Source organism: Lithobates pipiens, unplaced genomic scaffold (genome assembly GCF_037356315.1).
Source record: "Lithobates pipiens isolate NorthernLeopardFrog02 unplaced genomic scaffold, aLitPip1_a1.2 Scaffold_10, whole genome shotgun sequence".
In the NCBI taxonomy this organism is placed as follows: Eukaryota; Metazoa; Chordata; class Amphibia; order Anura; family Ranidae; genus Lithobates; species Lithobates pipiens.
In genome coordinates, this window is record NW_027507686.1 from 176446648 (window position 1) to 176469896 (window position 23249).

Genomic DNA, 23249 nt, shown 5'->3' on the forward strand with positions numbered 1-23249 from the left:
CTGCTGCTTCCTGTGATAGTTGGGCTGTCAAAATCCCATGAGAACATACCTCTGCAATTTGCTGGATGGCATGTGATTTCAAGCTCCCAGCTATCTCAGGAGGCAGCTGTAAGGCACAGTGATGCCCCCATAACCTCCTGGAATGGGTTGGAAGCTAGGGCTGAGGGATTTTTTTTTTAAGCAAAAGCTTTTTTTTTTTGTTTCCTTTTGCAGGATTTGACTTTGGGGTGTGGGGGTTTTCAATGGAGTAGACCTTTTCAAGGAATTTGCAGCCATCAACAATTAGGAAATTTGCCCCAGGAAAAAAAAACACATGCAGTCTTTTATCATTGTAGTTCATGTGTACAGGCTGTAAAGAGACTGCATGACATCACCTTTAAGATAAAAACATGCTGCAAAAAGGTAAAAACGCTTCCCTCCTACACCCACAAATACCCCTAGATACACATTATTTTGCTATCTATCAGACATTCATTAAGGGTTTATATTTACTTCAACAGACCCGACAGTGCCTACAAGCCCTACACTTATCTGTCCCTGTAACATTATCAGCAGCGCTCCCTATGCTTTCCCTATCACAGTTAAAACATATTGTCAATACAGCTAATGGGAAACCCACCCTTTTATAGCAAGGGGCTGGCTTATCAAAAAGACCCCTTACTGTTTCTTTTACACCAGCTGACTTAAGTTCAAAGGCCAGGCATTGCATTATAGTTACCACAGTATGGCAAATTCCTACATAATTTGCAGGGTCCAAAAAACTATGAACATGCCAGATTCACAGCAAACCCACAGTAGCAACAAATCTGAACCTCATCCCTATTACCTATATTGGCAACCAAAATGTTCCATTATAAAAGATGACACCTACAGTCTCAATTTTTACCACAAAGAAGGTCTATTTCCTAATTCTGGTTATTGTAAATTAGTACTGATATGTAAGTAAAACATTTTCATAATTGTGCTCATTCTTCACTTTACAGTTTGGAGAAACTTTCCAGTTAGGTTGCCTGGACTGTGTCTGCAGGGAAGGTGGCAGTGGTCTCTATTGCGATAAACACAAGTGTTCCATGAATAAGAATGTCACATGTGAGCAGGCAGGTTTCATTCCTGTGACCCGGATCGACTCTAATGACCCCTGTTGTAATGAAACAGTTTGCAGTAAGTGCTATTTATTATTTTTGCACATTTTTTTCCCAGGAAATCATAGAAAGCTTTGAGTATTGGCTCTTTTAGGTGTACTATCAAGAGACCTTTCCTACTTAGGAGGTTCATTCCTCATTAACGTAACCAAGAAAATATAAGATTGGTCTGGCTGGCCACAAGCATCAGACATATATGTTTCAAAGCAGTTATGCAGACAGATATGCTCCTTATTATAAAGGTTCTCAACATATATGTCATTATATGTTATAAGTAAGAAAGCTTGACTAACCCTAAATATTGTATCTTTTCTTACAGTATGTGACATTAATCAATGCCCAAGTAAGCCTTCCTGTACAATTGGCTATGAAGCTGTTGATGTCATTGCAAATGGAAGCTGTTGTACATTGTATAACTGTGGTACGTTGTGTCCTCTAAGGGTGGACTTTTTTTTTCTTTACATTTCAGGGACTTAAACAGTTCACATACACATGTATAGTATTAAAGCACAGCTACATTATGCATACTAAATAGAACTTATGCTGAAATCTGAAGAAAACTAAAAATGAGGCCTAGGAGTGGACACCACAAGACAAAGTGCCTGCTATTACCTCCCTTAGCTAGAAAAACTTGTTTTACATTTGCTATGAACATTGGAATGAACTCTGACGGACTTTTCAACTGAGTTACGCTGAAACAGACATGCCTAAATGCAATGACGTACGATGGGACTAGAAAAAGGAAGTTCAATAGCCAGTAGCCAATAGCTGCCCTTGCGTCTTTGTTGGTCCATCGGATCTGCATACAGATGAGTGGTTTTCTTGATAGGAACTGGTTACGGCGGAGTATCTGGCGGAAAGATTTGAAACATGTTCTATTTCTAAAGTCCGTCCAATTTTTCGCCAGAAAAGGTCAGATGAAGCCCACACATGATCAAATTGCCTGACAGATTCATTCCGTCTGAACTTTGCTGTCAAAATGTCTGGTCGTGTGTACACGGCATTAGTGCACTCTCATTGAACAGGGGATCAATGGATCAGTAAAACATTAGGGGGATTTACTAAAACCTGGGCACACAGAATCTGGCACCGTTGTGCATAGTAAACAATCAGATTCTAGGTTTTTCTGTCAAAGCTTTATTAAATAAAGTGAAGTTAGAAGCTTTTTTTTTTTTAGTTCAGAATACAAAAAAACAAAAAGAAACAAATTACCTTACAGGACAACAAAGCACCAAAAGCACATCAGTACATGGAATTCAGTATCATCATGTATAGCAAAATGCTGGGAAGTAGAATTTCTGTGCACCACTATGTTTTATTGATAGTGTACTAAAGCTTTATAGCAAATCATCCCAAAAAGCTCAAAACATACCCAACTACTAGTACGAAACATGAATAGAACGCATTGCCTTCATCCATTTTTTCTAGATTTTTTTTTCAAATTTATGGAACACATTATGTTGGGAATGTATATACTTCTCAAACAGTATATGTTTATTCATTTCCAGTATCCAACCTCTAAAGGTAGGAGACTTAGACAAAAACCCATCAGGAAGCTAACAACTTACATGACAAAAAAAGTGATCTTGAAATAATAACTGGTAATTCAATTCACTGGATTTCCCAACACGCATAGAACAGGGCCTAAAGTCAATGAGCCATATACAGTATTTAGAATATCACCATCGATAACATTTAGGACATCTCCAAAACAGATGTATAAAGTAGTCTGTGTTTGCACATCTTACACATTGAGCGTTATCTCTATGGCCTAATTTGTCCAAAAATTCAGGGGTACAGTAGACCCCATACAAAATGAAAAGCTGGGTCACCCTATGGGTTGGAGATAATGAAAGCAAATGTACATTCTGCAATACTAGATCCCTTATATCTTCTAAGGTTACATCCATATCCATCTCCCATCTATGCCTGCAAGGAGTAGTAAATCTAGAATGGAATTTACTGTATATGACAACTATGTATATACCTAGACATGTGCAATTAGTTTTGGTCCAAATGTAAATTCGGACAAATGCTTAGATATTTGGAGATTTGTTGAAACTTGTTCAATTTCATTTTGTTTCTTTGTTTTCTAACGAATCCCAAATTTTTGGAACGATTCAAATTTGGATTGGTTGAAAAATGAACGACCGATTTGAATTATGTGTGAAGAATAAACAAAACGAAATTGAAGAAATTTCTGTGAAATTTTGTAGTGTCTTTATTCACTTTTTACACTTTTTAGATAAATGGATAGGGCTACTATGTACCTCATACTGATTCACATAGGGGGGTTGGGATCTGAGGGCCGCCTTGTTAAAGGGGGCTTCCAGATTCTGATAAGCCCCTCCGCCCACAGACCTCCACAACTACAGCCCAGGGTTGTGGGGAAGAGTCCCTTCCCTCCTTCAACATGGGAACAAGGTGCTTTGGCTCTGCCCCCTGCCCCAAACCCCCCCCTCCCCCCATGCTGAGGGCATGTGGCCTGGTATGGCATTCTTTTGTTTACATTTCAGCTTAGCACGGAAGACCGCTGACAGATGATGAGTCATCAAATGTTAAGGATGCGGCAGCTGGCTTCCTGTACCACTCCTTAACAACCAGCTATTCTTCACACAGAATTCAAATCAGTTGACCATTTTTCGACTGATCCAAATTTGAATCATTCCTTAAATTTGGAATTCGTTATAAAATGAATAAATAAAATGAAAATGAAACAAAATGAAATTACCGTATATACTCGAGTATAAGCCGAGATTTTCAGCCTCTTTTTTGAGGCTGAAAGTGCCCCCCTCGGCTTATACTCGAGTCATCGCTGTCTGTCTGCCCGATCAGCGTGTCGAGCAGACAGACAGCGGCCATTCTAGGATTCAAAGGCCGCGCCTCCGTCTCCGCCTTCGCCTGTGATAGGCGGAACACTGAATTTCCCAGCAGTCTGTGTTCCGCCTATCACGGACGTCCTCTCATCCTCGTCCGTAGTATGAGGATGAGCGGACGTCCATGATAGGCGGACCACTGACTGCTGGGAAATTGAGTGTTCCGCCTATCACGGACATCCGATAGGCGGAACACTCAATTTCCCAGCAGTCAGTGGGAAATTGAGTGTTCCGCCTATCACCGACGGAGGCGCGGCTTTTGAATCCTAGAATGGCCACCGACGAAGAGCTGCGGGACGGGCCGGGACGCAGGCCGGGACGCAGGCCGGGACGGGACGCAGGCCGGGACGGGACGCAGGCCGGGACGGGACGCAGGCCGGGACGGACACAGGCTGGACGGACACAGGCTGGACGGACACAGGCAGGCTGGACACAGGTAGGCTGCACGGACACACACACACACACACACACACACACGGATGCATGCACACACAGGGATGGATGGACACACACGGATGCATGGACACACACACACACACACACACACACACACGGATGCATGCACACACACAGGGATGGATGGACACACACACACACGGATGCATGGACACACACACACACGGATGCATGGACACACACACACACACACACGGATGCATGGACACACACACACACGGATGCATGGACACACACAGGGATGGACGACACACAGGGATGGACAGGCATGTCTCACCCTCGGCTTATACACGAGTCAATAATTTTTTCCAGTTTTTTGGGGGTAAATTGGGGACCTCGGCTTATATTCGGGTCGGCCTATACTCGAGTATATACGGTAAAAACAAATTCCAAAACGATCAATGAAATTAAATTAGTAACTTAACAAATCTATCCAGAACTAAATACATTTTTCCGTTCTACACATATCTATATATACCTTAGAAATAAGGCCTTTCGTAATATATGCTTGAACTTTAGTGTAGTTATAAGTAGAAATTAGATGGTTAATATGCACAACTGCACCAGATTCTGCATGCACCAGTTTTAAGTAAACCTCCCCCACATTGTGTCAGAAAAAAAAAAAGGGGGGGGCACTTTTATAGAAAACTGACAGCATTTTTAGATGCAGACCTAGGGAGGCTTTGCTGAGCAAGGGAAGTAAAAGCGGAACCTTTCCAGTCTACATTTTACCTTGGAAACACAATATTACTTTAATCCATTTATAACATGGGACTGGAATTGGATTTCAAGTAAAGCTGTATTGAGAAAAATATGGATGAAACCATTTGTGACCTTCTGAAAAAGACAGTTGCCTGTCGATCTATGCTTTAACAAACAGTGGCAAACTATTAGGAAAACAGTGCAGTTCAAATTCTTGATCCTCATACTGGTTCTAGGTCAGCAACTCAGAAAGTACTAAAGCCCCTGGGTTAGGATGAAAGCCAGGTCATTTGCATTTCTGGAAGAAGAGGCCAGCAATGGTAGCCTACATATTCTCTTAGTACAGGATGTAAGTAGGTTGTGTTTTTGGATACTAAATTGTAAGTTGATTATGTGTTAGCAAGTAGTTATTATAATTTAAATTGTAACTAAAACTGAACAAAGAACATATGTTAAATAGCAGCTTTCTTTGCACATATAAACCAACCTGGTGTGCTCTTTTTGCAGTTCCGAAGAAAGTCTGTGTACACGAAAATGCAGAATATATGGTAAGTAGAGTAAATCAAACACCTTGGTGATTTTTATGTTGCTCCTAAATCTGCTTATTTTTTTCAGCATACTGCTGGATGTTAAGTAAACGGAGATTTATTAAAGCAGCATATAAATAATATTTAGTGAATTAGACCATTTCCTTTGGTTTACCAGCTTCCTTTGATATCTGAGATGTGTCTATAAAGTTTTGTAAGAAACTGCATGGTTACCATTTTTGTATTGACTAAGGATGTCCTGGGTTAAGGGGAAGTGCACTTATAGAGAACACCCTATAAGTATATATATCTATTAGTTTCTGTACCCAGTATGAGTACATATACTGACCTTAAATCTTACTCTGCTGAGAGCTACACGGTGTGGCTTCATGAGCACCACACAAATTCTTCTGAAAATTCCCATCCATCCATGTGCACTACAGCTTCTATTTCAATTGGAAGATTGCTCACCACCTGTCCAGGTGGCTATGAATAGAGTATGCAATGTAAAGGAGGTGCACAAGCCAGCTTACAAAAGATTTTGTTGGAGTGGGCTACAGGTAGGTGTGTGCTTGTATAAAAGGATCTGAAAACAGTATGTGCAAATCTCCTAACATTCTAAGATTGAAAGAGAACCCCCTTTTAGCACAAAGAATGCAAGGAAAAGAAAAATGTCTATGCCATGCTTCCCAGTTATGCAGATTGTGAAGACTCAGTAATAATAATAAGTTAAAACTACAAGGTCTTTACCATTACTTTTCCTTTATTTTAACATATCAGATGCATCAGTTTAAAGACCACATGCAAGGTTTAGTGTAGTATAACACTTTGAGCAGTTAATTTTTTATATAAGCCTATACATCAGACCAAATAGAGGGACAAATGGTGAGGAAAGAGGAGCATAAGTAATTGTACTATAGGTGCACTTACCTTTTTTTTTGTAATTCGGATTAAGGGTATGAAAAACGAACTGCCTAAATTAGTCCTTCAATGTATGTAATTTTTGAGTACAAAAAGTACATTATATTGCACATTACTCTGGGGAAGGGATTAATACGAATGATTTTATGTATTCTGCACTCTATACCACAATTACAAAAAAGAAGTGAAAAACACTCTTCTGCAGATAATATAAAACACACAAAAGCAAACAAACAGTCTATATTTATGCTTCTCTCAAAAGATTTAACATCCCCTTACAGCTAAGCAAACATCTGCAGTTACTCTGGGCTGGTGTGGGTTGGTTCTGATGTAGAAGTTAATAGTGAGAGGGTAGGGGAGATACATAAGTTCTTATTAGGAGATGGCCCAGATTTTTGTATTACCAGCAATTCAATGAAGTGACATGAAGCCTGTAAAATTACATGTTGTGCAAAAATCTGTCTTTTGTAGATCAAAAGTGTATATGCATGCATAATAGGGATGCACCAATGAGTACAAGTGCCAATACTTTTTTTTTAGTACTCGCCGATACCAATTACCGATACCTACTGCAACTGTTTTGTTTTAACTTCAGCTGTCAGCAATGGTACAAAGCATTGAAAAGTTATTTACAAATGAAATAATTTATTTTTATTTTTAATTTAATGCTTTTTCAATGTAAAATGTGTAAATATATGTTAATATATATGTGTGAAAATATTGATTAACAAAGCAATCAAAAAAAAACATTTGTTCGTCCCTCTGATGCAGCTGAAGAAACAGAAATATACAAAAATAAAGAATGTTTCCTTTTATTTGAGTGTTTCAGGGCTTAGCAATGCTGTTAATAAACATTGCTGCCTGTTTTTTTTTTGACAGCTCCAATTACCGGACTTCTTTAACACAGGGGAGACCCACTGACAGCTCAAAGAACTGAGCCTGAAAGTATTGGTTTTAGGTATCGGTGCATTTGCACGAGTACTGATACTTGTACAAATACTCAGTATTGGCACCTATACCGATACTAGTATTGGTGCAACCCTTAGGGTGGATTCACACCTATGTAGTTTTAGTGCTTTTTGCATTGTGCAGATTTGCACTACAGTTCATTTAACATGGTTTTCTATGGAACATGTTCTGTAGTGCAAATCTGCAGAAGTATAAATGTGACAGGGTAAAAAATGTCTACGTCTACATACGTCTTGACATTCTAATTAGAATTTCCTGTGTATAAGCATCCACGTAATCATTACATTGACCGCATCCAATTATGAATATTATTTTTTTTTCTCTATAGCCTGGCACTAAAGTGTTCCTTGACAAGTGCAAGGATTGTGTGTGCTCATACTCTGATTCTGGAGCAGAGATACAGTGCACAAATGTTTCTTGCAACAAACAGTGTCCACGGGTAAGTGTAGTATGTTCAACCCTTCACAATATTGCATACATACCCTAAATATTCCAGTAGAAGCAATGACTTATATGAACATGTTTTTTAAATGTAACTGTTCTAATGAATATATGTATAAAATGTGAACAAATACCCTGGTCTTCAACTGATTTGGCAAAATGTAAAGCTTCCTCTAGAGTAGCCCAGATAACGGGCTCCCTTACCACATTGACTATGCCAATGTGTCCACTCTTTACTCCTCTCCCAGAGGTCAGAGCCCCCGCCCAAAATTAGCCCATACACTTTTCTGTGCCATTGTACTAAATTGGCGTGCCCCTACAGTACCCTGGACCAGGTGCTTCAGAGAATGGAAGCCATGCGACTAATGGAGCGAGTGCATCACACCATTTTTGATACATTGCGTATCTTTGATCGTAAGTGTGCAATCTGGGAGTCATATAGTAACTTCATTGGATGAAATGAAAAACCTTACAATAATTCCCCTAGTGGTATGATATATACTTTGCACACTGTTCATAGCATATCTCTTCTTTTTTAAAGGTTTTTCTACATGTTCTTCTCTTTTCTTAGACTGATTTGTTAGGAAGCCTACTAGGCTTATTTCTAGTTAATATTATTACTCTAATTCTTGAACCAGGAAACAGTGATCTAACTATTTTTGGTACAGTTAACTTTGTGGAATACATAGATAGGACTGTAAAATATTTCAGATATACAGACACTTTGATACTTATGACTCTGGACTGATTCCCTGCATACTCTATGGTCTCTAATGATTACCTACTTTGCCCATTGAGCCTTGGATATACTAATATGTTATTTTGTATGTACAAGTTACATCCCATGTAATTCTTTCCTTTGTTATGCTTTTAAACCCTCAATAAAAGCGTTTGTATTAAAAAAAAAAAAAGTGAACAAATATGTATTTTGCTTTTTGCAGGGCTATGAGTTGATGAACAGCACAAGTGATTGTTGCGGTGATTGTATACAGACTCATTGTGTCATCAATGACAAACATGGATTAAGTTTGCTAGAGGTATCTCACACTTAATATTTTTTAGAACTTGGTCCTCAAATTAATACATAAAACATTTAAAACAATCTGGTTCAACTGACAAAGCCTATTTCGATATTATTATTTTACTGTAAGAATGCCATTACTCTTATGCCAGAGCCTCACTAGGTTGATACAGTGCTCTACCAACTATCCTAAATAGTCCCCTGTAGTCCCCAGGCCAGATATTGTGAGATTTCCTCTAGTCTCATAATATAACGATAATTGTAAAATGTTACCTTTCCCTGCATTTTCTGTCTTTAAACTGACATTAAAGTGGATCTTCACTGCCTCTGAGCACCACAAAGCGAAAAAAAATGTTTCATTCCTTTTTAAAATTCAAAACAATCTCCACCATCCATCCATGTTTCCATTCTTTATTTTGTTGAGAAATCACCCCCTAGCATTTCTGGCTGTGGTCATCTTGAGTAAGGGCTCATGATTCATCCAGAATTTACTTCCTGGAATCCCTTTGCCCTTAGCTCAAGCATGCATGCAGGAGAGTATGCTTAACTGAGAAAACCCCCCTCCGCTCCTGAAGAATCCTGGGATGTATGACATAATTTACCTAGGCAAAAAACAGGAAGTAACTGAAGAAACATAAAACAAAAAGGTTAAAACAAGTAAACATGATACATTTTCCTATCAATCTTCTAATGCTAGCATCATAAGGATTAAAAATAATCAATGTTGATTGGGAGAGTGAAGTTCCACTTAAAGTGGAATAAAAAGAGGGAGTGGGACATGCACAGTAATAAAGACAAGAGTCTGAACTCTTCCACACTCTAACCTAAACTACACAAGACAATAGACATTTCAAAACTCCAGACTTTGAGATTGGGGACAGGGTCTGTTTATCCAATTAGAACCTCTCTCTGTGGAAGCTCCGCCCCAATTTTAACATCCCATTTTTGATCCTCAAAAAGATGAATCCAGTGACATTCCAACTCAAGTTACTATCCAGTATAGGAATTCCAGACGTCCCTTGCATGTTTCTTCTCAAGAATGTCCACTCCAATCTTCAGAAATAGAATGTTAATGCCGGATGTCTCTGTGTTACTGTTCAATGACAGACACGATCTCCGCTCAGAGCTGTGCTGTCCTGAGAAGGCAGACGGCACTGATGGATATTAATAGCATTCGCTGATGGGCACTGATAGAAGGTACTGATGGGCACTGATAGAAAGCACTGATGGTCACTGATAGAAAGCACTAATGGGCACTGATATGAGGCACTGATGGTCACTGATAGAAAGCACTAATGGGCACTGATATGAGGCACTAATGGTCACTGATAGAAGGCACTAATGGGCACTGAAAGGAGGCATTTATGGGCACTGATAGGAGGCACTAATGGACACAGTTAGGAGGAATTTATAGGCACTGATAGGAAGCACTGAGGAGCACTGATATGAGGCACTGACAGGCACTGATAGAAGGCAGTAATGGGCACTGATAGACGGCACTAATGGGTACTGATAGGAGGCACTAATAGAAGGCACTGATGGGCACTGATAGAAGGCACTAATGGTCACTGATAGAAGGCACTGATGGATACTGATGGAAGGCACTGATGGACACTGATAGAAGGCACTAATGGGCACTGATAGAAGGCACTAATGGGCATTGACAGGAGGCATTTATGGACACTGATGGGCACTGATAGGAGGCACTGATGAGTACTGATAGGCCACATTGATGAGCACCAATAGGCAGCACTGATAGGGGGCACTTATGTGCATTGATAGGTGGCATTGATGGGCACTGATAGGTGGCGCTGATGGGCACTGAGGAACACTGATAGGCAGAACTCTGGCAGTATTGATGGCCAGAATTGAAGAGTATTAATAGGTGGCACTGATGGATGCTCTTAGGCAGCATTAATGAGCACTAATAGGTGGTGCTGATAGGCAGAATTGATGGATACTATTAGGCGGCATTAATGAGCACTGATAGGTAACACTTGTAGGTGGAAGTGATGGGCACTGATAGGCGGCATTGATGAGCACTGATAGCCAGCATTGATGGGCACTAATAGGTGGCATTGATGAGCACTGATAGATGCCCTAGATGCATGTCCCAGGGGTCATGCGGGAAGCACAGTTTTGGGAGGATGTCCATGGACACCCTCCCAAAATTGGAAGCCTGGGGCTCGGATGGAAGAGGGACAGGGGGGCCCCATCGTGGTTTCTTGCATCGGGGCCAAGAAGGTTCTAGTTACACCTCTGATCAAACCTACATGGTTCAAATAATATTCCTCCCTACAGGGCAGATATTTGGTCTTAAAACCTCCCAAGTGGTAGTTATGAGTGAGTATAGATACCAGCTTTCAGTCATGAAAAAGATCTTGCAGTGTCAATAGGTTCAGGATTCAAATCCTTTATTCATAGTATAGCTGCAATAGGAGTCACTTATTCTGACTCTATTATGGGGGTCCCTGAGACACACCATCTGTGACAGTGGGGTCACTTTGGACACAGGGTGAATAAAAGAAACCCCCGATATGGTCTGTGATAGCCATATTCAAGGCTGTATAATACATTGTGTATAAATTGGATGTATACTGTATGTGGGGGTTAAGTGTCATTGCTGCGAGGAATTAAGTTGTTTTGCATTTCTATTGTTCATTTAAGTCTATCCTTGTGTGTATTGTAAAGTGCCAGACAGACTGGCTGCTAACCCTTTGTGAAAAGATGTGTATTGGGTGGGATCGTTTGAAGCCTAGCAGACGTCTTGGGATGTGTGGGTGGAGCTGGGCTCTTGTTCATGTTAAAGCATGTGCCTTGAATTGTGTATAAAAATACAATGTTGGTTTTTAATAAATTCATTCCTACTACAGAAGGGACAGAGTGCGTCTCGTCTCTTTGCCAGAGGGGTCGGCTCCTATAGGAAAGGGTCGTTTAGCTGTGGATATTGGCAGTGAGTGGATGTGTGTCCAGAAGAGGGAACATCGTAAACGGCGTTAACCCCCTTTATATTAGGGGAGCCGTTACACCATCCATCATGGGGGGGGGGGGTACAAACTACCTTTTTAAAAATTACTTGTGCCACATTTGATATTTCTCTCTGCACTCTCAGCAAGACCCATTGTAAAAAATAATATTAAATTAAATAAAAAAAACATAAAACGGGATAGACAACATAGAGAAAAAGTAAGGGGTGTGAAAGAAATGAACCATAAAATCTTTTAACTACCTAAAGAGTAACTCCACTTTTGCTTTTGTTGAGAAAAAAAATATTCCCTTCTGGGTGATCTACATAGATTGCAGGGATTTTAACAAACTTTGTTGTTCCTTCCTTTTGTTATCCTGAAGAAATAGCTGTTTGTCTGTGTCCATGTGAAAAGTAACCTATATGTGAGTGATTTTGTAATTATCAATCAGCTGCTACACCTGCAGGGCTCTAATGAGGAAGTTGGCAGGGTCTGCATCTCTTTAGACGTGATGTACCTTTGGGAGTACCTCACCAAAAATGACATTTTAGTTGCGGAAAGGGTCGTTTAGCTGTGGATATTGGCAGTGAGTGGATGTGTGTCCAGAAGAGGGAACATCGTAAACGGCGTTAACCCCCTTTATATTAGGGGAGCCGTTACACCATCCATCATGGGGGGGGGGTACAAACTACCTTTTTAAAAATTACTTGTGCCACATTTGATATTTCTCTCTGCACTCTCAGCAAGACCCATTGTAAAAAATAATATTAAATTAAATAAAAAAAACATAAAACGGGATAGACAACATAGAGAAAAAGTAAGGGGTGTGAAAGAAATGAACCATAAAATCTTTTAACTACCTAAAGAGTAACTCCACTTTTGCTTTTGTTGAGAAAAAAAATATTCCCTTCTGGGTGATCTACATAGATTGCAGGGATTTTAACAAACTTTGTTGTTCCTTCCTTTTGTTATCCTGAAGAAATAGCTGTTTGTCTGTGTCCATGTGAAAAGTAACCTATATGGGAGTGATTTTGTAATTATCAATCAGCTGCTACACCTGCAGGGCTCTAATGAGGAAGTTGGCAGGGTCTGCATCTCTTTAGACGTGATGTACCTTTGGGAGTACCTCACCAAAAATGACATTTTAGTTGCGGGGGATGCCCAAAATCGATCAGTCTATCTTAGTGCAGACTTTTGTGATAATCAGTAAGCCAATCACACAAGCAGGAAATTACATATCTGGGAGGCGTTCTGTACACCATCTGTTTACAGAATGCCTCCAGGTAGCCATATTTCATTGCATTTTACAGAAAATAACAGCACTGCAGATTAAAAAAAAATACTTTTTAATAACATTCAATGGCAATATGACTTGTGTCGCAATTGTATACTCTATATTATTATTTTTTCCCATGAAAGTGGAGTTGCCCTTTAAATCCAGTCCAAATATAATTTTTTTCCTTACTGGGTTAAGCAAGCACCACAACACAGAATACTGTCTGCTGGGGCCCCAGAGGCCCTCACAATAAAGGGCCAAAGGATGGGCAAGGATGTTAAATAGAAATCATTTATATGGGATTCGATTAGAGTAAAACAGTGCATAGGAAGAATGTACATCAAAACACATGCATTTTTTTAAAATTCATACAGTATGTTGTAAGTGTAGATGTTTTTAAATAAACATGACCAATCTTTATGTTTTCTGGTCCCTTACACCGTTGCATGACATAACACTTATTTATAGGCTTGGTTATAGAGATTATTGATGCTAGTAAATCATAGTTTTCCAATCCCTTGTTTTTTTGTAGCCTGGAGAGTCGAGAAAGTCAAAGTATGATTCCTGTAAAGTGTACAACTGTACTCTGATCAAAGGTCAGTTCAGCACATCAGTCTCACAAACCCCGTGCCCGTACTTCAATGAAGATAACTGCGTACCTGTAAGTAAAATATTACCCATTGCTTTTAAAAGTAAACAAACCTTTTTTTTTGTAATGTTAATTGTATTTATTTATTTTTTAAGCTTATACTTTTAGAAACTGTTTTTATATCATTTTGGAACATCATACTGTATATACAGTATTTATATAACATAAAACATTTAATATTTGACAAAGGATTACCAAAGCACTCTAAATTATCTAAAGGGGCAAAAAAATGGTAACTACCTGTTCTGAGGCTCTCTTTGTCTGAATAAAACACTCTGATGAGGGTTAATTTACTGAAATTACTAATTGCTATGAATTATTCACCTGTGTTTATAATTCAGCTTGAGCTGTTGAAGCTGGTCAACAATAGTTTATAATGGAGGGACTAAGCAATCTCTAAAAACATGTGGAAAAGTGCCTCTAGCTACACTTGTCGACCCAAAAGAATACCAAATTTTAAAAGGGGTCCCTATATTAGATATATTTTCATGCTAAAGGTGTATACATGCTGTACACACGATAGGATTTTCCGACAACAAAATCAATTTTGGCTCAAACTTGTCTTGCATACACACAGTCACACAACGTTGGTCGGAAATTCCGAACGTCAAGAATGCGGTGACATACAACACCTATGACGAGCCGAGAAGAATTAAGTTCAATAGCCAGTGCTGCTCTTCTGCTTGATTCTGAGCATGTGTGGAACTTTGTGCGTGGGAATTGTGTACACATGATTGGAATTTCCGACAACAAGCTCCTATCAAACATTTTCAGTCGGAAAATCCTATTGTGTGTACAAGGCATAAGTGTAACACTTATGCTGCGTACACACGATCGGTCTTTCCGGCAGATATGGTGCGGCAGACCGCAATCCGTTGAACAATTAGATCGTGTGTGGGCTGCAGCTGACTTTTTTCCCCCAAAAGTCCAATCGACCTAGAAATAAAACATGTTTCAAATCTATCCGACGGACTCAAGTGTGACGGACTAAAAATGATGAAAAACGTTCGTCTGTGGGCTAGTCCGACAGACCAAATACGACGCAAGGGCAGCTATTGGCTACTGGCTATTGAACTTCCTTGTTTAGTCACCTCCACCAAAAGTCCGTCAGGAAGACCGTCAGACCTAGTACGTTGAAAAGTCCGATCGTGTGTACGCGGCATTACAGGTATTACTATCTTTCACAGAGATCACAATGCCTTCATATGATTTTCTTTCTTGAAGTAAGATGACACTTTGTTCAGAAATTTTATATGGTCAGGATCTATTTCTGGTTCTATGATAACACGGTACATCCTGGTGCTTATGCAGTTTTTAGTTGTGTTCTCAAATGTCTGACAGAGATCAGTTCCCTGCTTTATCCTCTCACCTTGTGATTTTATAAAAGTTTCCAATGATTTAGTTTGAATACTGCGAGGAAGGCTTTTTTTTTTTCAATCTGTTTGATATTTCTGTAAATATTTAGCTTACATGACTTCAAAAATGGTTAGTCTGGTGTCCAGTGGTTACTACAATGATAATTTTTTGTATCCTACTAGCATACCCAGAATATATATTTTTTAAAATATAACTTATTTATATTTTCAGGGAACCATTGAACTTTCACCGAACGGCTGCTGTAAGCAATGTAAGTACAGTACTCATTCATTGAAATGTACAAATTTGTAGAAGTAATTGTGTTTTTTTTTTTTATTGCTATTTTGGCAGTTGTCCATTCTGCATTAGCTTGGTTTACTTTGAATTTAATTGCTTAGTAAAATATCAACTATAGAGACAACCGGATACGCTATTCTGTTAGTATTTCAGCCTTGTTACATTAGCCAGCATTCACTTGACACTCCCTAGTAGGGATGAGCCGAACACCCCCCGGTTCGGTTCGCACCAGAACTTGCGAACGACCCCCGCGTTCGGTACGAACGTTAGAACCCCATTGAAGTCTATGGGACTCGAACGTTCGAATTGGAAAGTGCTCATTTTAACGGCTAATATGCAAGATAGTGTCCTAAAAAGGGTTTGGCGACCTGCCTCCTGCCTCAGGGGACATGGGTCACTGCAAAAAAAAGTTTTAAAAACTACCGTTTTGGCGGGAGCACTGATTTTAATGACGATTAAAGTGAAAAAAAAAAAGTGAAATATTCCTTTAAATATGGTGCCTGGGGGGTGTCTGTAGTATGCCTGTGAAGTGCCACGTGTTTCCCGTGTTTAGAACAGTCCCTGCACAAAATGACATTAAACGGAAATAACACCATTTAAAACTGCTTGCGGTTTTAATGTTATATCTGGTTCCTGCAATATGGTTGAAAATCATTGAGAAACATGGCATGGGTAGCCCTCCCTGCCCATTACCAGCCTATTTGGGTCTTGTACGCATATTAAGGGGAACCCCGTACCCATATTAAAAAAAGGAAATGCGTGTGGCCCCCAGGCCCTATATACTCAGAACAGCAGTATACAGGCGGTGCAAACAAGACAGGGACTGTGTAGGTTTGTTGTGTTAAGTTGAATCTGTTTGTCATTTTCAACCGGTACATTTTTAAAGTGTAGCTCCAGTCAAAAAAACTATCTTTAAGCTTTTTGGAAAACATAGGGAAGGGTTATCACCCCTGTATAATTTGTTTTGTCGTCCATCTTTTTTCATCTCACTTGCTGCTGTCTCCTTGCGTTTGCAAGTAGGAGATGTTTGTAAGTTGGATGTTTGAAAGTAGGGGCCTGCCCTATATTATAGCGGTATGTACTGGGTACAGAGCACGCAGACAGCACGCACTCCTAACACTACTGACTGCAAGCTCTATTATTAACCACTTGTTAGCCCAATGTTTGCATAAAGTGAAAGATGAAGTTATGCTGAGTAAATAGATATCAAACATGTCACTCTTCAAAATTGCACATGCCCGTGGAATGGCGCCAAACGTCGCTACTTAAAAAATCCCCATAGGCGATGCTTTAAATATTTTTTTACTGGTTACATGTTTTGAGTTGCAGAGGAGGTCTAGGACTAGAATTATTGCTCTCGCTCTAACATTCTCGGTGATACCTCACATGTGTGGCACATGCGAGCACATGGGGACATGGGCGCTTTAATTTTTATTTTATTTTTTTATTGTTCATTTTACTTTATTTATTTATTTTAGTTTGACATTTTTTTTCCCAAAAATATATTTTTGATCACTTTTATTCCTATTACAAGAAATGTAAACATCCCTTGTAATAGGAATATGGGGTGACAGGTCCTCTTTACAGTGAAATCTGGGGGGTCAATATGACCCCACATCTCACCTCTAGGCTGGGAAGCCTGAAATAAAAAATAAAAAAAAGATTCTGGCTTTGATCGTACTGGCGAGTTGGTAGAAGCACCGGAGGGCGGTGAGGGGTGGGGGGCGTCTATGGCTGGGTATTTCAGGGTATCACCGAGTATGGCTGGGTATCTCTGAGTATGGCTGGGTATGGCAATTTATGGCAGGGTATTACAGAGTATTGGCGGGGTATTGGCGGGGTACTACAGAGTAATAGCAGGGTACTGCACTGCAGAGTAATGGCAGGGTACTGCACTGCAGAGTAATGGCGGGGTACTGCACTGCAGAGTAATGGCGGGGTACTGCACTGCAGAGTAATGGCGGGGTACTGCACTGCAGAGTAATGACGGGGTACTGCACTGCAGAGTAATGGCGGGGTACTGCACTGCAGAGTAATGGCAGGGTACTGCACTGCAGAGTAATGGTGGGGTACTGCACTGCAGAGTAATGGCGGGGTACTACAGAGTAATGGCAGGGTACTGCACTGCAGAGTAATGGCAGGGTACTGCACTGCAGAGTAATGGCGGGGTACTGCACTGCAGAGTAATGGCGGGGTACTGCACTGCAGAGTAATGGCGGGGTACTGCAGAGTAATGGCAGGGTACTGCAGAGTATGCACTGGTATTGCAGAGTATTGGCAGGGAATTGAGGGGTTAAATTCGGTGAGCAGCGATGTGGGCACTGCAGATGCAGCCCACATCGCTGCTGACACCGATCTCTTTCCCCTCCGCTGTACCGATCGGTACAGAAAGGGGAGGGAGGAACAGGCATCATAACATGACGCCGGTTTGTTTCCAAGTGATCACTCCGTCATTTGACGGAGCAATCACGTGGTAAACGGCCGCTATGAGCGGCCGTTTACCGTGATGCGCCGGGTCCTATGGACCCGGCGGTCACGGATGCTCTCGAGTGCGCACACCTCGGGGCACGCGAGAGCAGAATTCTGGGAGGCCGTTAATTAACGGCCTCTCTGAGTTAAACAACCGCCCTGAAGCCGTTAATCGGCAATGGGCAGTTGTTAAGTGGTTAAAGCTAGATCACTAGCTATATAGGTGAGGTGAATATAGTGGTGTATACTGCAGTCAGGGCACAGACAACAACCACTACACAGCAGCAAGATAGGAAATCAGCCAAAAACGATTGGTGTGTACTGTGTTGAAGGTACACAGAACACCCACTGCTTCAGATGCAAAGTAACACACTACACGAAGCCGCCTCAAAGGCGGCCTTATATAGTGTGGGGCGTGCACTACACAGCCTGAGCTATGATTGGCCACAGGCAGGATGCCTGTGGCCAATCATGGCTCTCCTCGCTGCCGGCGCTGCGATTGGCCAAGCATGCGGGGTCACAGTGCATGCTTGGCCAATCATCGGGCAGCAATGCACTGCGCCAACGCAGTGCATTGTGGTCCGCGCGCGCGTCACTCGAATTTTGACGCGAACGGCCAAAACGTTCGGAATTCGCCGAACGGCCGAACGGCCAATGTTCGAGTCGAACGTACGTTCGACTCGAACACGAAGCTCATCCCTACTCCCTAGTCACACTAAGAGCCGGTTCACACTGCGGGCGATGCGAGGCGACACGACACGACTTGCCTCGCCGCGATCTGACAAGTCGCCCCCGTTCTGTACAATGGAACCGTTCTGAGAGGAGCGACTCGAGTCGCTCCGACTCAGAAAAAAGGTTCCTGTACTACTTTTGGGCGACCTCGGGGCGACTTGCATTGACTTCTATACAGAAGTCATTTGCAAGTCGCCGCTGAGGTCGCGGCAGGTCGCAGCGAGGCAAGTCGGTGTCGCCTCGCATCGCCCGCAGTGTGACCCGGCCCTTACTGTAGTGCAACAAGTAACATAATTGAAAGACAAATGGTGACAGTTTCATACAAAGTAAAGATGTTAGAATTAACAACACATGTGATACAAAACACACAAACAGCTATAATGACTAACTAAGTGGAAGATAAACAATGAATAGTGTATTGTACCCATAAGGTAAACATTTACATAGTGGTTTATTAATCCTCTACACATGTAGAGGTATTATGTAACCATCTATCCCATATCTTATGGTACTTATTTGTGCACCCTCTATAAATATATAGGACTTTTTTGTAGGGTAACATAGCGTTAATGGTCGCGATCCAATGCTGGACAGTCAGAGGTGACTCCCTGAGCCAAGCCCTTGCCATTAACACTCTGGCCATGAAGAATGTTTCTTGCAGAAAAATATGAAGGGGTTTATCTTCCTCCAAGGGGAAAAGAAGGTCCAATAAGCATTTCTTAGGGCAAAGGGTTAGTGGGGAGCCCATTTGGTCATGTAGGAATTTGAAAACGTATGTCCACTACTCTTGGATAATAGGACAAGATCACATTAAATGGTAGAAGGTGCCACTGGTCTCACCACATATGGGGCAATTTGGATTGTAATTTGGGTGATATTTAGATAAATGGATAGGCGTTACATAGGACCTATAATAAATGTACAGGTGAGTGAGGCTGTCAGAAAGTTTGAGAGATACTAATTTACAGGTTTCTAGAACCTCACCCCAGTCTTCATCAGCGAGTTCTCCACCATGATTTTAATTGGTAAGCTAAGTTAGTAGCAGCCAGCAGTAGGAGATAGTTATAAAATGTAGATATAGCTTTTTAGGGTGTGGGCCCATAATTACCTCCACCAGGTACAGGGAATCAAGACTGGGAATGGAGTCTCCAAATTGGGTATGGATAGCGTAACCGAGTTGGAGATAACAAAAAAACGTGTTTGGGTAATCCAAAGTCTTAAGTTTCTGAAATGATTTAATCTCGCCATTGGAGAGGACATGTGAGATATATATATAATATATATAATATATAATATATAATATATATATATATATATATATAACCTCCCTGTCAACCCATAGCCTATGGTCGGCACTGATAATAATTCAGGTAAACACAGGTTACTCCAAAAGGGCATATGGGCATAAAATAGAGAAGCATTTGTTTGACTCATGGCCAAATTCCAAATTTCACAGTGATGAAATAGTATTCGTCCTTGGTCTCCCAGGTAGATAGGATTGTGTGAGCCACGCAGAAGAATCTGGAAGGGGTGAATAACGGGGTTGGGAATACTGGTACATATTAAAGTAACGTACCTATCCCTCCCCCCTTATCGAGATAAAAAAAACAATTGGAAATCTGGGAGTCTATATAATAAAAGGTTAAGAGTTGGGGGAGGGAGTGGGGGTGAGAAGTCCGCCCGTTGGGAGGAATCCTCGGAGGGGAAGCGGTTGACCCCCTCCCCCCCCGGTGCCCGGAACGTCCTGCCCTCCTCCCCCTAAGATGAGGCTCCATGGCAGCGAATGGCAGCGGCAGTAGCATGCTGAAATGCGTGGTGGTGGGGGACGGGGCGGTGGGCAAAACTTGCCTGCTGATGAGCTATGCCAACGACGCTTTCCCGGAGGAGTATGTACGCACCGTCTTCGACCACTATGCAGTGAGTGTTACTGTTGGCGGCAGACAGTACCTTCTTGGACTTTATGATACCGCGGGACAAGAAGATTACGATCGGTTGAGGCCATTATCTTATCCCATGACAGACGTTTTCCTCATCTGCTTCTCCGTGGTGAATCCGGCCTCCTTCCAGAACGTGAAGGAAGAATGGGTTCCGGAGTTAAAGGAATACGCACCGAACGTACCTTTCCTGCTAGTGGGAACTCAGATCGACCTCCGAGATGATCCCAAGACTCTAGCAAAACTAAATGATGTGAAGAAAAAACCCATTACCAGCGAGCAAGGGCATAAGTTGGCGAAAGAGATCGGGGCATGCTGCTATGTCGAGTGTTCGGCTCTGACACAGAAAGGGTTGAAAGCCGTCTTTGATGAATCCATTATAGCTATTCTTACTCCAAAGAAAAACCCCATGAAGAAGAGACTGGGCTCGAGGTGTATAAACTGCTGTCTGATCATGTGAGGCAAGGATGTCTCTCGTGCAACAACCACACACGGTACGAGTCCAACGCACACAACGCTTGTACCGCAGCTGCACAAAAAAATATTTTATTGACCTGCTTTTGCGAACATAACGCTTGACGGCAACACGACGAGGACATGATTGTTCAGCGATGTTCTGAAAGATGCCATTTCTCAGGGTAATATTTCTATAGAGGTTACAAGTGTCTCTTATGGGGACAGAACTTGATAAGGTGGCCTGAGTTTCATTGCACAGAAGCTCTAATCATCCGCCCGTCCCTGCTATCTTCGTTTGTATGTCAGTTGTTTCCGGTTCCAGTAAATCCAGAAGGGTGCCAAGAGGAGGCTGATAGCGTAACCAAAACTGGCACCCAGAGAGCAAGAGATGGGCCACACCTAAAGGAAGACACAGAACAAGTAAGGTCACCAATTAGCACAATGGTAGGCACATCATACAGATGTAATGACTGTATCTACAGGATAGCTCTGTATCATTGAGCCTGTTTTTTTTTTTTGTTATCTTGCCACAGATATAAAAAGATCTAAGTTATTATTGTGAACATGGAAAAATGCTTAAAGTACTAAACAAATAAGTGCATTAAACAGGGAAAAAAAATAAACCTATCTGCCCCCTAACAGAAAAAAAATAAAAAAAATAAATAAAAAAAAAATAAAAGGTTAAGGACAGGCAAGGCTGTACCATCTAGATTTATGGGGCTTTTCAGGCTACGCCATGACAGTTTGTGACAGAAATAAATAAATGTGTTAAGTAGAGATCCCGTGGACTTTAAAAAGCAGGATATATAAAAGGGCTTGTCAGACTATATAAAGGAGCGTAAGGAGTAATATAATTTTCAGTGAATTAATGTGCCCCATAACTCCAAGAGGAAGTCAGACCATGCCCAATATAATCTCCTAGGGAACGAGAAATCTAGATGCCAAGATACCTGATCTGACTCAGTCTTATCAGAGAGAGGAGGGCCTGCCCAACAGTGGGAGCCAATATGTCTATGGGAAAGATATGGTCCAATTGATTTGTAACCTTGAGAACTCTCCAAAGCGTTTAATGAGATGTAGAGCATCCGATCACAATGGACCTGCATCCTCCAGATACAAAAGCATATCATCCACATAGAGGCCAATAGTTTCAACTACCGTACCTGAATGAAGGCCTCTAATGTCTGGATGTGTTGTGATAGCAATGGCCAGAGGTTCTATGGCCAGTGTGTAGAGCAGTGGGGACATTACTCATCCCTGTCGTGTACCTTTAGAGGGGGGGATAGGATCAGAGACCCTACCATTGATCTGTATCTGAGCTGTGGGGGCCTGATACAAGAGCTGGAGCCATTTGATGAAAGCCAAACCTGCAAAGACATTACCACAAATAACCCCATTTTACTAAATAAAATGCCTTGGCAGCATCTAGACTAACCATGACTCTAGAGCCAATGGAGTCATGGGTGGACTTGAGGTTCATAAAAAAACATCTTATATTAAAGGCTGTGTTTTTAATAGGCATAAATGGTTTGGATGGATTAGGCTAAGTATAACTAGGAATTTTACATCAGTAAATGTCACATTTAAGCTAGCTATACAAGTGTAGTTTTCTCTCATTTAGCCTGCAGAGTGAAAGAGAGAAATCAATCGAATGCTAATAGCATTGATGGAAAACTCTCCACTGCCAGTAATTGTATTCAAGCAGCTGCAGCTGCAGCACTCATAGCTGCCTAAATACCTGAACAGTAACTGCATTTCATAGGGTACAATCCCTGTTTAGTCAGTAATAACCCCCCCCCCAATTCAGTCGATTTTTAGATTGTCATTTATCAAGCTGGGCTGTGCCAACAATGCCACCTGCATCTGAATCTGCCAAAATGTGAGCCATGTATTGCTACCTTTACAACAAAATCTGTTTCAGTTCAGTCAGATTCCAGTTCAGTCCCCAGAGTGCTGACACTATGTTTTTATCTTGTAGGGGTATTTATGTTTATTAAAATGCACCCTATAACAAGGCGTTCAACCTTAAATGTACAGTTTGAACACTCCCCTTAGACAG

The 23249-nt window shown here is 41.2% G+C and overlaps 1 protein-coding gene and 1 pseudogene across 1 annotated transcript in view; both read left to right on the forward strand.

The window, feature by feature from the left end:
* The window catches only part of LOC143925937 (mucin-2-like), a 257039-nt gene that overhangs the window by 229135 nt on the left and 4655 nt on the right, over positions 1–23249 (forward strand). Inside the window, exons 47-53 of the mRNA XM_077450217.1 lie at positions 984–1161; positions 1462–1563; positions 5684–5724; positions 7922–8032; positions 8976–9071; positions 13830–13958; positions 15534–15573. Coding sequence (XP_077306343.1) covers positions 984–1161; positions 1462–1563; positions 5684–5724; positions 7922–8032; positions 8976–9071; positions 13830–13958; positions 15534–15573 — 697 coding nt within the window. The remainder of the gene's footprint in view (positions 1–983; positions 1162–1461; positions 1564–5683; positions 5725–7921; positions 8033–8975; positions 9072–13829; positions 13959–15533; positions 15574–23249) is intronic.
* On the forward strand, positions 20265–21843 carry LOC143935949 (rho-related GTP-binding protein RhoQ pseudogene; annotated as a pseudogene).